General features: G+C 38.9%; 1 protein-coding gene across 3 annotated transcripts in view; it reads right to left on the bottom strand.

Annotated features, from left to right (window-relative positions):
• The window catches only part of LOC121408056 (GPI ethanolamine phosphate transferase 1-like), a 54,360-nt gene that overhangs the window by 27,320 nt on the left and 13,931 nt on the right, over nt 1–13,109 (bottom strand). For all 3 annotated transcript variants that reach the window (XM_041599378.1, XM_041599379.1, XM_041599377.1), the window contains exons 7-10: nt 9,844–9,960; nt 8,993–9,186; nt 7,600–7,734; nt 6,347–6,426 (exon numbers count right to left, since the gene is read on the bottom strand). In XM_041599378.1, coding sequence (XP_041455312.1) covers nt 6,347–6,426; nt 7,600–7,734; nt 8,993–9,186; nt 9,844–9,960 — 526 coding nt within the window. The remainder of the gene's footprint in view (nt 1–6,346; nt 6,427–7,599; nt 7,735–8,992; nt 9,187–9,843; nt 9,961–13,109) is intronic.

Raw genomic sequence — 13,109 nt, forward strand, 5'->3', positions numbered from 1 at the left:
CATAGAAACAACCCTTCAATAACACTGAGCAAGGTTTGTGATAACTTGGATGTTGAGTAGCGATCATAAGGGATGTTATATTTAAATAGTATAGTCTTGATTGTGAATCATATATGCCACATAATGTCACTGTATCATTTACACCACTTATTAGGAATTTATTTCCATCATCAGGTCTTTCACAGAAATACCAAAACCTAAAGCCTCTGATTGTGTCACAATATACATTTTACCTGAATAGATGGATAAATTAATCAATATTACACTAATCTTCTTACATCACCTAGATTACCCACATACACACTCCTTACCCCAGGAAGAATCTATCATAGGTCTGGTAATACCCCCAGTCATCTACATTACCCATATACACACTCCTTACCCCAAGAAGAATCTATCATAGGTCTGGTAATACCCCCAGTCATCTACATTACCCATATACACACTCCTTACCCCAAGAAGAATCTATCATAGGTCTGGTAATACCCCCAGTCATCTACATTACCCATATACACACTCCTTACCCCAAGAAGAATCTATCATAGGTCTGGTAATACCCCCCCCCCCCAGTCATCTAGATTACCCATATACACACTCCTTACCCCAAGAAGAATCTACCATAGGTCTGGTAATACCCCCCCCCCCCAAGTCATCTAGATTACCCATATACACACTCCTTAACCCAAGAAGAATCTATCATAGGTCTGGTAATACCCCCAGTCATCTACATTACCCATATACACACTCCTCATCCCAAGAAGAATCTATCATAGGTCTGGTAATACCCCAAGTCATCTAGATTACCCATATACACACTCCTTACCCCAAGAAGAATCTATCATAGGTCTGGTAATACCCCCCCCCCCCAGTCATCTAGATTACCCACATACACACTCCTTACCCCAAGAAGAATCTATCATAGGTCTGGTAATACCCCCAGTAATCTACATTACCCATATACACACTCCTTACCCCAAGAAGAATCTATCATAGGTCTGGTAATACCCCCAGTCATCTACATTACCCATATACACACTCCTTACCCCAAGAAGAATCTATCATAGGTCTGGTAATACCCCAAGTCATCTACATTACCCATATACACACTCCTTATCCCAAGAAGAATCTATCATAGGTCTGGTAATATCCCCAGTCATCTACATTACCCATATACACACTCCTTACCCCAAGAAGAATCTATCATAGGTCTGGTAATACCCCAAGTCATCTACATTACCCATATACACACTCCTTACCCCAAGAAGAATCTATCATAGGTCTGGTAATACCCCCAGTCATCTACATTACCCATATACACACTCCTTACCCCAAGAAGAATCTATCATAGGTCTGGTAATACCCCCAGTCATCTACATTACCCATATACACACTCCTTATCCCAAGAAGAATCTATCATAGGTCTGGTAATACCCCAAGTCATCTACATTACCCATATACACACTCCTTACCCCAAGAAGAATCTATCATAGGTCTGGTAATACCCCCCCCCCAGTCATCTAGATTACCCACATACACACTCCTTACCCCAAGAAGAATCTATCATAGGTCTGGTAATACCCCCAGTAATCTACATTACCCATATACACACTCCTTACCCCAAGAAGAATCTATCATAGGTCTGGTAATACCCCCAGTCATCTACATTACCCATATACACACTCCTTACCCCAAGAAGAATCTATCATAGGTCTGGTAATACCCCAAGTCATCTACATTACCCATATACACACTCCTTATCCCAAGAAGAATCTATCGTAGGTCTGGTAATATCCCCAGTCATCTACATTACCCATATACACACTCCTTACCCCAAGAAGAATCTATCATAGGTCTGGTAATACCCCAAGTCATCTACATTACCCATATACACACTCCTTACCCCAAGAAGAATCTATCATAGGTCTGGTAATACCCCCAGTCATCTACATTACCCATATACACACTCCTTACCCCAAGAAGAATCTATCATAGGTCTGGTAATACCCCCAGTCATCTACATTACCCATATACACACTCCTTATCCCAAGAAGAATCTATCATAGGTCTGGTAATACCCCCAGTCATCTACATTACCCATATACACACTCCTTACCCCAAGAAGAATCTATCATAGGTCTGGTAATACCCCCCCCCCCCGTCATCTAGATTACCTTCATACACACTCCTTACCCCAAGAAGAATCTATCATAGGTCTGGTAATACCCCCTGTCATCTACATTACCTACATACACACTCCTTACCCCAAGAAGAATATATCATAGGTCTGGTAATACCCCCAGTCATCTACATTACCTACATACACACTCCTTACCCCAAGAAGAATCTATCATAGGTCTGGTAATACCCCCCCCCCCCCAGTCATCTAGATTACCTTCATACACACTCCTTACCCCAAGAAGAATCTATCATAGGTCTGGTAATACCCCCAGTCATCTACATTACCTACATACACACTCCTTACCCCAAGAAGAATCTATCATAGGTCTGGTAATACCCCCAGTCATCTACATTACCCATATACACACTCCTTACCCCAAGAAGAATCTATCATAGGTCTGGTAATACCCCCAGTCATCTACATTACCCATATACACACTCCTTACCCCAAGAAGAATCTATCATAGGTCTGGTAATACCCCCAGTCATCTACTTTACCTACATACACACTCCTTACCCCAAGAAGAATCTATCATAGGTCTGGTAATACCCCCAGTCATCTACATTACCCATATACACACTCCTTACCCCAAGAAGAATCTATCATAGGTCTGGTAATACCCCCAAAGTCATCTAGATTACCCATATACACACTCCTTACCCCAAGAAGAATCTATCATAGGTCTGGTAATACCCCCAGTCATCTACATTACCCATATACACACTCCTTATCCCAATAAGAATCAATCATCGGTCTGGTAATACCCCCAGTCATCTACATTACCCATATACACACTCCTTACTCCAAGAAGAAAATCTATCATAGGTCTGGTAATACCCCCAGTCATCTACATTACCCATATACACACTCCTTACCCCAAGAAGAATCTATCATAGGTCTGGCAATACCCCAGTCATCTACATTACCCATATACACACTCCTTACCCCAAGAAGAATCTATCATAGGTCTGGTAATACCCCAAGTCATCTAGATTACCCATATACACACTCCTTACCCCAAGAAGAATCTATCATCCTTCTGGCAATACCCCCAGTCATCTACATTACCCATATACACACTCCTTACCCCAAGAAGAATCTATCATAGGTCTGGTAATACCCCAAGTCATCTACATTACCCATATACACACTCCTTATCCCAAGAAGAATCTATCATAGGTCTGGTGATACTACTAAAGTCATCTAGATTACCCATATACACACTCCTTACCCCAAGAAGAATCTATCATAGGTCTGGTAATACCCCCAGTCATCTACATTACCCATATACACACTCCTTACCCCAAGAAGAATCTATCATAGGTCTGGTAATACCCCCAGTCATCTAGATTACCCATATACACACTCCTTATCCCAAGAAGAATCTATCATAGGCCTGGTAATACCCCAAGTCATCTACATTACCCACATACACACTCCTTACCCCAAGAAGAATCTATCATAGGTCTGGTAATACCCCCAGTCATCTACATTACCCATATACACACTCCTTACCCCAAGAAGAATCTATCATAGGTCTGGTAATACCCCCCCCCCCCAGTCATCTAGATTACCTTCATACACACTCCTTACCCCAAGAAGAATCTATCATAGGTCTGGTAATACCCCCAGTCATCTACATTACCTACATACACACTCCTTACCCCAAGAAGAATCTATCATAGGTCTGGTAATACCCCCAGTCATCTACATTACCCATATACACACTCCTTACCCCAAGAAGAATCTATCATAGGTCTGGTAATACCCCCAGTCATCTACATTACCCATATACACACTAATTACCCCAAGAAGAATCTATCATAGGTCTGGTAATACCCCCAGTCATCTACTTTAGTTACATACACACTCCTTACCCCAAGAAGAATCTATCATAGGTCTGGTAATACCCCCAGTCATCTACATTACCCATATACACACTCCTTACCCCAAGAAGAATCTATCATAGGTCTGGTAATACCCCCAAAGTCATCTAGATTACCCATATACACACTCCTTACCCCAAGAAGAATCTATCATAGGTCTGGTAATACCCCCAGTCATCTACATTACCCATATACACACTCCTTATCCCAATAAGAATCAATCATAGGTCTGGTAATACCCCCAGTCATCTACATTACCCATATACACACTCCTTACCCCAAGAAGAAAATCTATCATAGGTCTGGTAATACCCCCAGTCATCTACATTACCCATATACACACTCCTTACCCCAAGAAGAATCTATCATAGGTCTGGTAATACCCCCAGTCATCTACATTACCCATATACACACTCCTTACCCCAAGAAGAATCTATCATAGGTCTGGCAATACCCCAGTCATCTACATTACCCATATACACACTCCTTACCCCAAGAAGAATCTATCATAGGTCTGGTAATACCCCAAGTCATCTACATTACCCATATACACACTCCTTACCCCAAGAAGAATCTATCATCCATCTGGCAATACCCCCAGTCATCTACATTACCCATATACACACTCCTTATCCCAAGAAGAATCTATCATAGGTCTGGTAATACCCCCAGTCATCTACATTACCCATATACACACTCCTTACCCCAAGAAGAATCTATCATCCTTCTGGCAATACCCCAAGTCATCTACATTACCCATATACACACTCCTTACCCCAAGAAGAATCTATCATAGGTCTGGTAATACCCCCAGTCATCTAGATTACCCATATACACACTCCTTACCCCAAGAAGAATCTATCATAGGTCTGGTAATACCCCCAGTCATCTACATTACCCATATACACACTCCTTACCCCAAGAAGAATCTATCATAGGTCTGGTAATACCCCAAGTCATCTACATTACCCATATACACACTCCTTACCCCAAGAAGAATCTATCATAGGTCTGGTAATACCCCCCAGTCATCTACATTACCCATATACACACTCCTTACCCCAAGAAGAATCTATCATAGGTCTGGTAATACCCCAAGTCATCTACATTACCCATATACACACTCCTTACCCCAAGAAGAATCTATCATAGGTCTGGTAATACCCAAAAGTCATCTAGATTACCCATATACACACTCCTTACCCCAAGAAGAATCTATCATAGGTCTGGTAATACCCCAAAAGTCATCTAGATTACCCATATACACACTCCTTACCCCAGGAAGAATCTATCATAGGTCTGGTAATACCCCAAGTCATCTACATTACCCATATACACACTCCTTACCCCAAGAAGAATCTATCATAGGTCTGGTAATACCCCCAGTCATCTACATTACCCATATACACACTCCTTACCCCAAGAAGAATCTATCATAGGTCTGGTAATACCCCAAGTCATCTACATTACCCATATACACACTCCTTACCCCAAGAAGAATCTATCATAGGTCTGGTAATACCACAAAAGTCATCTAGATTACCCATATACACACTCCTTACCCCAAGAAGAATCTATCATAGGTCTGGTAATACCCCCAGTCATCTACATTACCCATATACACACTCCTTACCCCAAGAAGAATCTATCATAGGTCTGGTAATACCCCCAGTCATCTACATTACCCATATACACACTCCTTACCCCAAGAAGAATCTATCATAGGTCTGGTAATACCCCCAAAGTCATCTACATTACCCATATACACACTCCTTACCCCAAGAAGAATCTATCATAGGTCTGGTAATACCCCCAGTCATCTAGATTACCCATATACACACTCCTTACCCCAAGAAGAATCTATCATAGGTCTGGTAATACCCCAAGTCATCTACATTACCCATATACACACTCCTTACCCCAAGAAGAATCTATCATAGGTCTGGTAATACCCCAAAGTCATCTACATTACCCATATACACACTCCTTACCCCAGGAAGAATCTATCATAGGTCTGGTAATACCCCCCCCCCAAGTCATCTACATTACCCATATACACACTCCTTACCCAAGGAAGAATCTATCATAGGTCTGGTAATACCCCCAGTCATCTACATTACCCATATACACACTCCTTATCCCAAGAAGAATCTATCATAGGTCTGGTAATACCCCCAGTCATCTACATTACCCATATACACACTCCTTATCCCAAGAAGAATCTATCATAGGTCTGGTAATACCCCAAGTCATCTACATTACCCATATACACACTCCTTACCCCAGGAAGAATCTATCATAGGTCTGGTAATACCCCAAGCCATCTAGCCCTAATGATATCAGCTTCTCTGTCTCGGTTATCTGTAGTGGAAATGAAATTGAGTATCGCTTTAATTTTTTACAAACTTTGGCCCATTTCATGGAGGTATAATATATATACATATATAGCAAACTCCTCCAGTAAATTAATTGCTACATGCAGCTGTTTATATAATCAAGTTTTACCAACACAGTTGAAGGTAATCATAAAACCCCACTCTTTCAAGATTTACTGATGTGTAGGTGGATATCATGAAAGTCAAATTTGTCTGTTACAGTCAAAGCTTTTTCATTATTTTACGAAAGAAAGGGTATCTTTTCGTAAGAGCTTTGAAGGCCTGTTCTGTGATGAACAAGTACAAGAGAGTGGTGACTCTTTATATTTATACAAAACTACATTGGTCCTCGTCATCATCCAGCAAATATTTCATTCCAGAACTCTGTGACACTTTTATTGCATCAATGCAACTTTTGAGACCAAATTTGCAACGCTCGGGTATGAGGTTACGAAATTGTTTAACATTACGTAAGTGCATATCAGAACAAATATTGTTCAAAAACGTGAGTTCATGTAAAAATCCAATGCAAATTGTGTTTTTGGCCAAAATTCATAAATATATCATTACTTCTACCTTTACTGCTAAACTCAATTAATTTTTTTCTTGTTGTGATCAGAAATAGGTCGGCAACAATTTCAATCCAAAAAAAGCAATAAAATAACCAAAGTAAAAAAAAAAAATTCAAACAATAAAATACATATTACATAAGAAAAAAGTTGCGATACTGAATTTTTTTAGAAGCGCATTTGTTCTAAATCCTACAAAGAGAAGTTTTGTGGCCATACTTTGTTAATTAGAGCCAGTTTTTTATTTCAAGCGTAAATTAGCATTATTAATATTTAAAAAAAAAGCTTACTATTTTAGAAAAATTAACCATACAGGCTTGTAGATTTCATCACACACTACCCCTTTGCAAATTTTTGCGATGCTCACTTGATCGGCGGCTAAGATTTCAGGGGAGATGAGATCTGCCCCCCATCGGCTGTGAGATGGGTCTAAATAACCTGGCTCTATGAGGGTTAAAGGCACTACTACTCTAATATGAACTGGAAAACAGAGAAACATAATTTCAGGATTGTCCCGTGTATATAGGTAGAACATAAATGAAATTGCTTTAGTTTGTATATTTTCTGATTTCACAGTTCTTGTGACTTACTGCTTGTTTGAATTGAGACCTCATCATGAGGCTATTAATATTCTTGAATAGAAGCTCTTTTTGACCTGAGCTAAGAGGCTTGAAGGGCCTGAAGAGAGCTCTCAAGGTAGTATCAAACTTCTGATTCTCCTTTACCTGAATTAGAAAATAACATATGATTATGGTTAAACTCTGGTAATGGTAGCAACAGAATATAAAATGTTCACAGAATGGAGCACAACTATAAATAAATGATGTCTACCACACAATTTTCAGAAAATTTTATAATTATAGAGTAATGAGCGAAAGACGATCAGAAAAATTACTGAAAAAATGCCTGTTCACTGGTTCCACTCATTGCTTCCTGTGTTGGCTAAACGAGGAAAAGTGTGTGGTAATGAAATGAACATAATTTCAAGCAAGCCTGAATTATTTTATTAAACTCTGATGTTCTGAATAAGCATATGATAAAAACTAAAGGATTTCTTCTATTTACCATTTATATTAGATTTCTAAAACAGAACTCGAACTTAATTAGCTTTAAGCAAATTTAAAACAATAGTAGTAATAATAACAATAAAAATAGGTTATAAAAAGTCTTGTATAGTGAGTATCATATATCTAACATCTGTTTGCACCTCTAAAGGAATTATGGCTTTAGCCCGGAAGCCCTATGCAGCACACAAGCATTTCAAGGAATATGACTATTTGAGTGCCAGACATCTATCTACTTCATCTGGGTTGAGTTTAGCATATGCAGATTTAGATTTAGATTTATTTCCGTTCAACAATTTTTTTTTCAAAATACAATCAAAGTAACAATACATATTCAATATAATAGATATTACAGACAAATCAATGACATTTCGTAACAAATGTTGAATATAAATTAAACAAAACTACAATTTGTTGCAGTAATTTTATCAATGAAAAGAAACAAGAAATGAATGGAGGGACTTGCCAATGTCTCATCAAAGGACAATAGTGCTGGAGCAGAGATTTGAACCCATACCTTTATGCATTTAGCCCACTAGACCACAACACCCCCTCAAGAAGGAGATGTTCACTCAGTAAGAAATGTCTTTGAAGGATTTTAATACATTTTTAAACATAATATAGTCCAAAACCTATTAAACATTACAGTAGACTAAAATCTCCAAGAAAATGAACGAAATTCTGCAAGCCTATGGAGTGATCATCCCAATTCAACTATATTAAAGCTATATGACAATATACCAACAAATAAACATATTATATTGCATAACAATGTGTTACATGTTACTGCAGTAAAAAAAATCATCCCTCCCTTTGGATGAATAAATGGAAAATGTTGCCACATAAAGAAATAAAATTGCTTCATTTGGGAAATTGTATTGAAAAATGTAATTACCGTACGGAAAACTTAACATCATACCTCATACTGCGCTATAATCTGTTTAGCGTTGGTGAGTAGTGATCTAGCCTTATATTCCTGTGTTCCATCGAGGTAGCCTAACGGTAGTACACCTACTGAGTTGAGAGGAAATGGTACACCTATCAAAGATGACATCAGAGGGGCTATGTCGGCTTGGTTGACATCATGACGTTCTATATCTTCAAGATCCCAATCTGTATCACCATCAAAAAGGAAAGTGAAATAAGATTATCACATTTAACCCTTTGAACCTTGAATTATTTGGGACGGTCGTGACCCTCACCACGAATTATTTGCAGATATCAAGCTTACCGGCAAAATGAAGGAATACATTATGTTTGAAATAAATGATCTCCTAGGGTCATGATTTGGGCCCAGCCATGCCAGCGGCCACTTACATCGCTGGTTAACGGCCTGGCCCAGCTGAATGTTCTGTAGCATCCCGTACTAATGATAATCTAAAATTTTGTCTCAAAATCAATGCTTTGACAGAAGTAAAATCTCGCCATGTATTATCGCACGAGCCTCCTTGGTAGGGTAGTAAATTTTGGCAATATTTCATGCTAAAACCTTACAAATGAAAACCATTTATTGATGAAATTTTAAACTGAATTTATCGACTGAATATATCCAAAATGACATTTTTAAAAGGTCACCTGACGTCTAAAACCCTTGCTTTTCGAGTCACATGACTTAACTGAGTTCTTCCTTCTAATCCACTGAACAGCAATAGCCAACTATTGGGTCATCCATAACTCTTAACTACAATAAGAGAACTGCAATAAACTGAATGTGGCACAAAAGTTAGGTCCATGAGTGCAAATACTTGAAAGAGATTTGAAATGAAATACCTTGTAAGAAAGTGTCTTCAAAATGTTGATTTGTAGCATATCTTGCCTCTCTGATACCAGCACCCCAGGCTAGGAGAGGTGTAAGGGTCTCATCTGGGTGACTTGCTCCATGAGACCCTGATAAAAGTAATCAAATAACAACAATAATCATTACAAGCATATGGGAAATGTAACTTGTCTGTCTCCTGTAAAAGCTCTGTATCTCAAAATTTGACAATCTTGAGGACAGCTACATGTATATAGTATTATGACATAATGTGGCAACATTCTTTTGCCTAGAAATACCTCTCTAGATAAATTAATAAGAGACTCTTTGTAGACAGAATGAGGTTGTCAATATTGCCAAAATTCTGTTTTCTGAGCTATCGTCAAAATGTTAAAATGTTGAAATGAGGTTTTAAAGTGATTGGTTAACATTGGTTTGACTTTTAAAAAATCTGAGCTAGAAGGTCACACTTGTCACCTGGTCTGTGATATGTTCCAAAAATGAAGCCCAGAAAAAATTGCATTTGAAAATGATTATTTAGTGCTTCAAAAATTGAAATATAAAGTGACCGGAAACACCATCTTAATTTCATCCCATACACTTATGTGTACTATTTAGGTGTCTATAAGACGCCTATTTACAAAATCGAGGTTTGCCTTGTAGTTTTGGCTTTTCATTCTCAATAATGGTTGTTTTCAGGGTTTATTAGTTCTAATACATGCACTTGTACACATGTTTTATCTTGGTTTGAGAATTTTTTAAATCAGCTCCTCACAAAGTTAAACAGTACCTTTAACATCCCAAAAATGTATCAGGGAGAGCAATTACTGAAATTCTCAGCATTTGAGTAGATTTGTCTTTACATCTGCATTTTAGATAATAGTTACTTAATACTGTAATGTGTTGGTAATGGTATCACATTCTCTACCAATGACATAATAGCAGATCAGAAATAATTTGCACATGACACTACTTTAAGATTGAAATGAACTGGTTTATTAAAAAACAAAACAAGACATGCAGCCCCAAGGCTGATACTGCTTGCTTTACAAGTAACAAAATCAGCATGTCATACAGAAACTGAATCATAATATAATACAGCACAATTAAATGACACATTACTTAAAAAGTTACAAAATTAAAAATTTAGTTGTTGTGTTAAGGAGAAGGGAGGAGAATAAGGGACAGGAAAGAAAAGAATATAGAAAAGGGAAGTATGGGAAAGATAAGAATAAGCAGCATTCATTGATAATAAATGTATAAATACAGACGTGCATACATATTACATCCATATAAAAATTGACATTACAGTCTACATATTGCACATAAGCATGATAAAAATAATTATAACTACATGTATAACTGGTTAAGAAGACGCACTACAGAGGGGATAGTTGAGGAGCGGTATCTTTCAGTTCTACACCGAGGCACAGTGATGTGTTGTGAGTTCCTAAGCTCACGGCAAGAGGTTTGGCGACGCGTTGGAGGTAGAAGATCACAATGTCGTGCTGATTGAACCAGTTTAAGAGAAAAAGATTCAAGAAGGGTGAGACGGCGAGAAGAAAGACTCTGGAGATTGAGGTGAGTAAGAGCGCTTTCATACGAGTACTGGTATCCAAGGATGATATGGCACACGCGTTTCTGCACTTTCTCCAGACTGGAAGCCAACTGTTGAGAGATTGATGTGGACCAAGCTGGAGAAGCATATTCTAGTAGAGGTCGGATATAAATCGAATAGATATGAGCCAGATCATCACATGAAACACCCAAACGACGTAGCCGACACAATATGTACAGTCGCTTACCGGCACGTGAAATCATGTCTGACACTTGTGAATTCCATTTTAAATCTGATTGTACTATAACTCCGAGGATTTTCTGAGAGGTGCAATTGGGGATAGCCCTGTGGTCAAGGAACAGGGTTTGCTGGGCTGACTGAGTGCGCTTGAAGGATACAAGCATTGACAAACATTTGCTTGGATTCGGTTTCACATCATTTAATTTGCACCACTCTTCAAGATGATCAAGAACAGGTTGTAACGAGGAGGGGTCAGCGTTACAATGGATATCCAACAGGCTCATGTCATCAACATACTTCCAACGATCTGGGTAGTTTGCTAAGGCATCATTGACTAGTGTTAGAAAGAGGAGGGGACCCAACCGGGTCCCTTGGGGCACCCCGCAGGTTAAGGTTCTAGCTTCCGAGATTAAATCACCAACTTTGACGGACTGGGACCGACCGGTCAGAAAACTGCACACAGTTGGAATAATTGAGGCATCGATCCCGTAAGTGATAAGTTTGCGAACAACGGTGCCATGATTCACTCGATCAAAGGCCTTAGAGAAATCGATAGTACATAAGGTGGCTGACTGGCGAGGCTTATCGAGGCCTTTCAGAATAGCATCCAAGAGGCTGATAAGAATGTTACCGAATTGCCGACGATCAAGATGAGGAGTAAGGTCGGACATCATACGTTTTGTTAAGAAAGTTTCAAACACGCGAGAGAAAATCGGAGTGATTGAAATCGGTCTAAGATCAGAAAAATCGGCTACGGGATACTTCTTTGGAATCGGAGTGATGACTGAAGATTTCCAGGAGGTAGGATATACACAGGAAGTCAACACAGCGTTAAAGATGTCAGTAAGAGGGCACGCTAACTCCACCGCGAACTCGCGAATTAACTTAATGGGCAAATCATCAGGATGTATTGCTTTCTTTGGATCAAGCTTCTTTAAAAGAGAATATACCTGGTCCCTCCGTATTTCAAATGGGGAGCGTGCTGGTAAGTATGCTGGAAATGATGAATAATCAAGAGGAGGAAGAGAGTTGCAAATATCAGCAAAGAAATCGTTGATATTAATCGCTTGTTGGCGTGGATTAAGACCTAACTCAGGTGGGAGAATAGAGCTATTCTTCGTTTTGTTCATACCAACAATATCGCGTAATTGTCGATGCCATTTAGATGGTTGCGATTTCTTCAAGTATAATTAGGCTCAGATCAAGTGTAAGATCAAGTGTAATTAGGCTCAGATTATACATAAAAATTCATGTAAGCCATATAGGGCTCATTATAGATCCTTCTAAAACTCAATCTACCCAGGGGCCATTTCATAAAGCTGTTCGTAAGTTAAGAGCAACTTTAAGAACGACTGGTGAACCTTTCTTATGCGCTAAACAATCACCAATGAATATACCATTTACTACAAGAAAGGATCACCAGTCGTTCTTAAAGGAAACCAAAACCCAAGAAGAGAAGCAACTTTATTGGAAAGAGTAAAA

Source organism: Lytechinus variegatus, chromosome 2 (assembly GCF_018143015.1).
Source record: "Lytechinus variegatus isolate NC3 chromosome 2, Lvar_3.0, whole genome shotgun sequence".
Classification (NCBI taxonomy): domain Eukaryota; kingdom Metazoa; phylum Echinodermata; class Echinoidea; order Temnopleuroida; family Toxopneustidae; genus Lytechinus; species Lytechinus variegatus.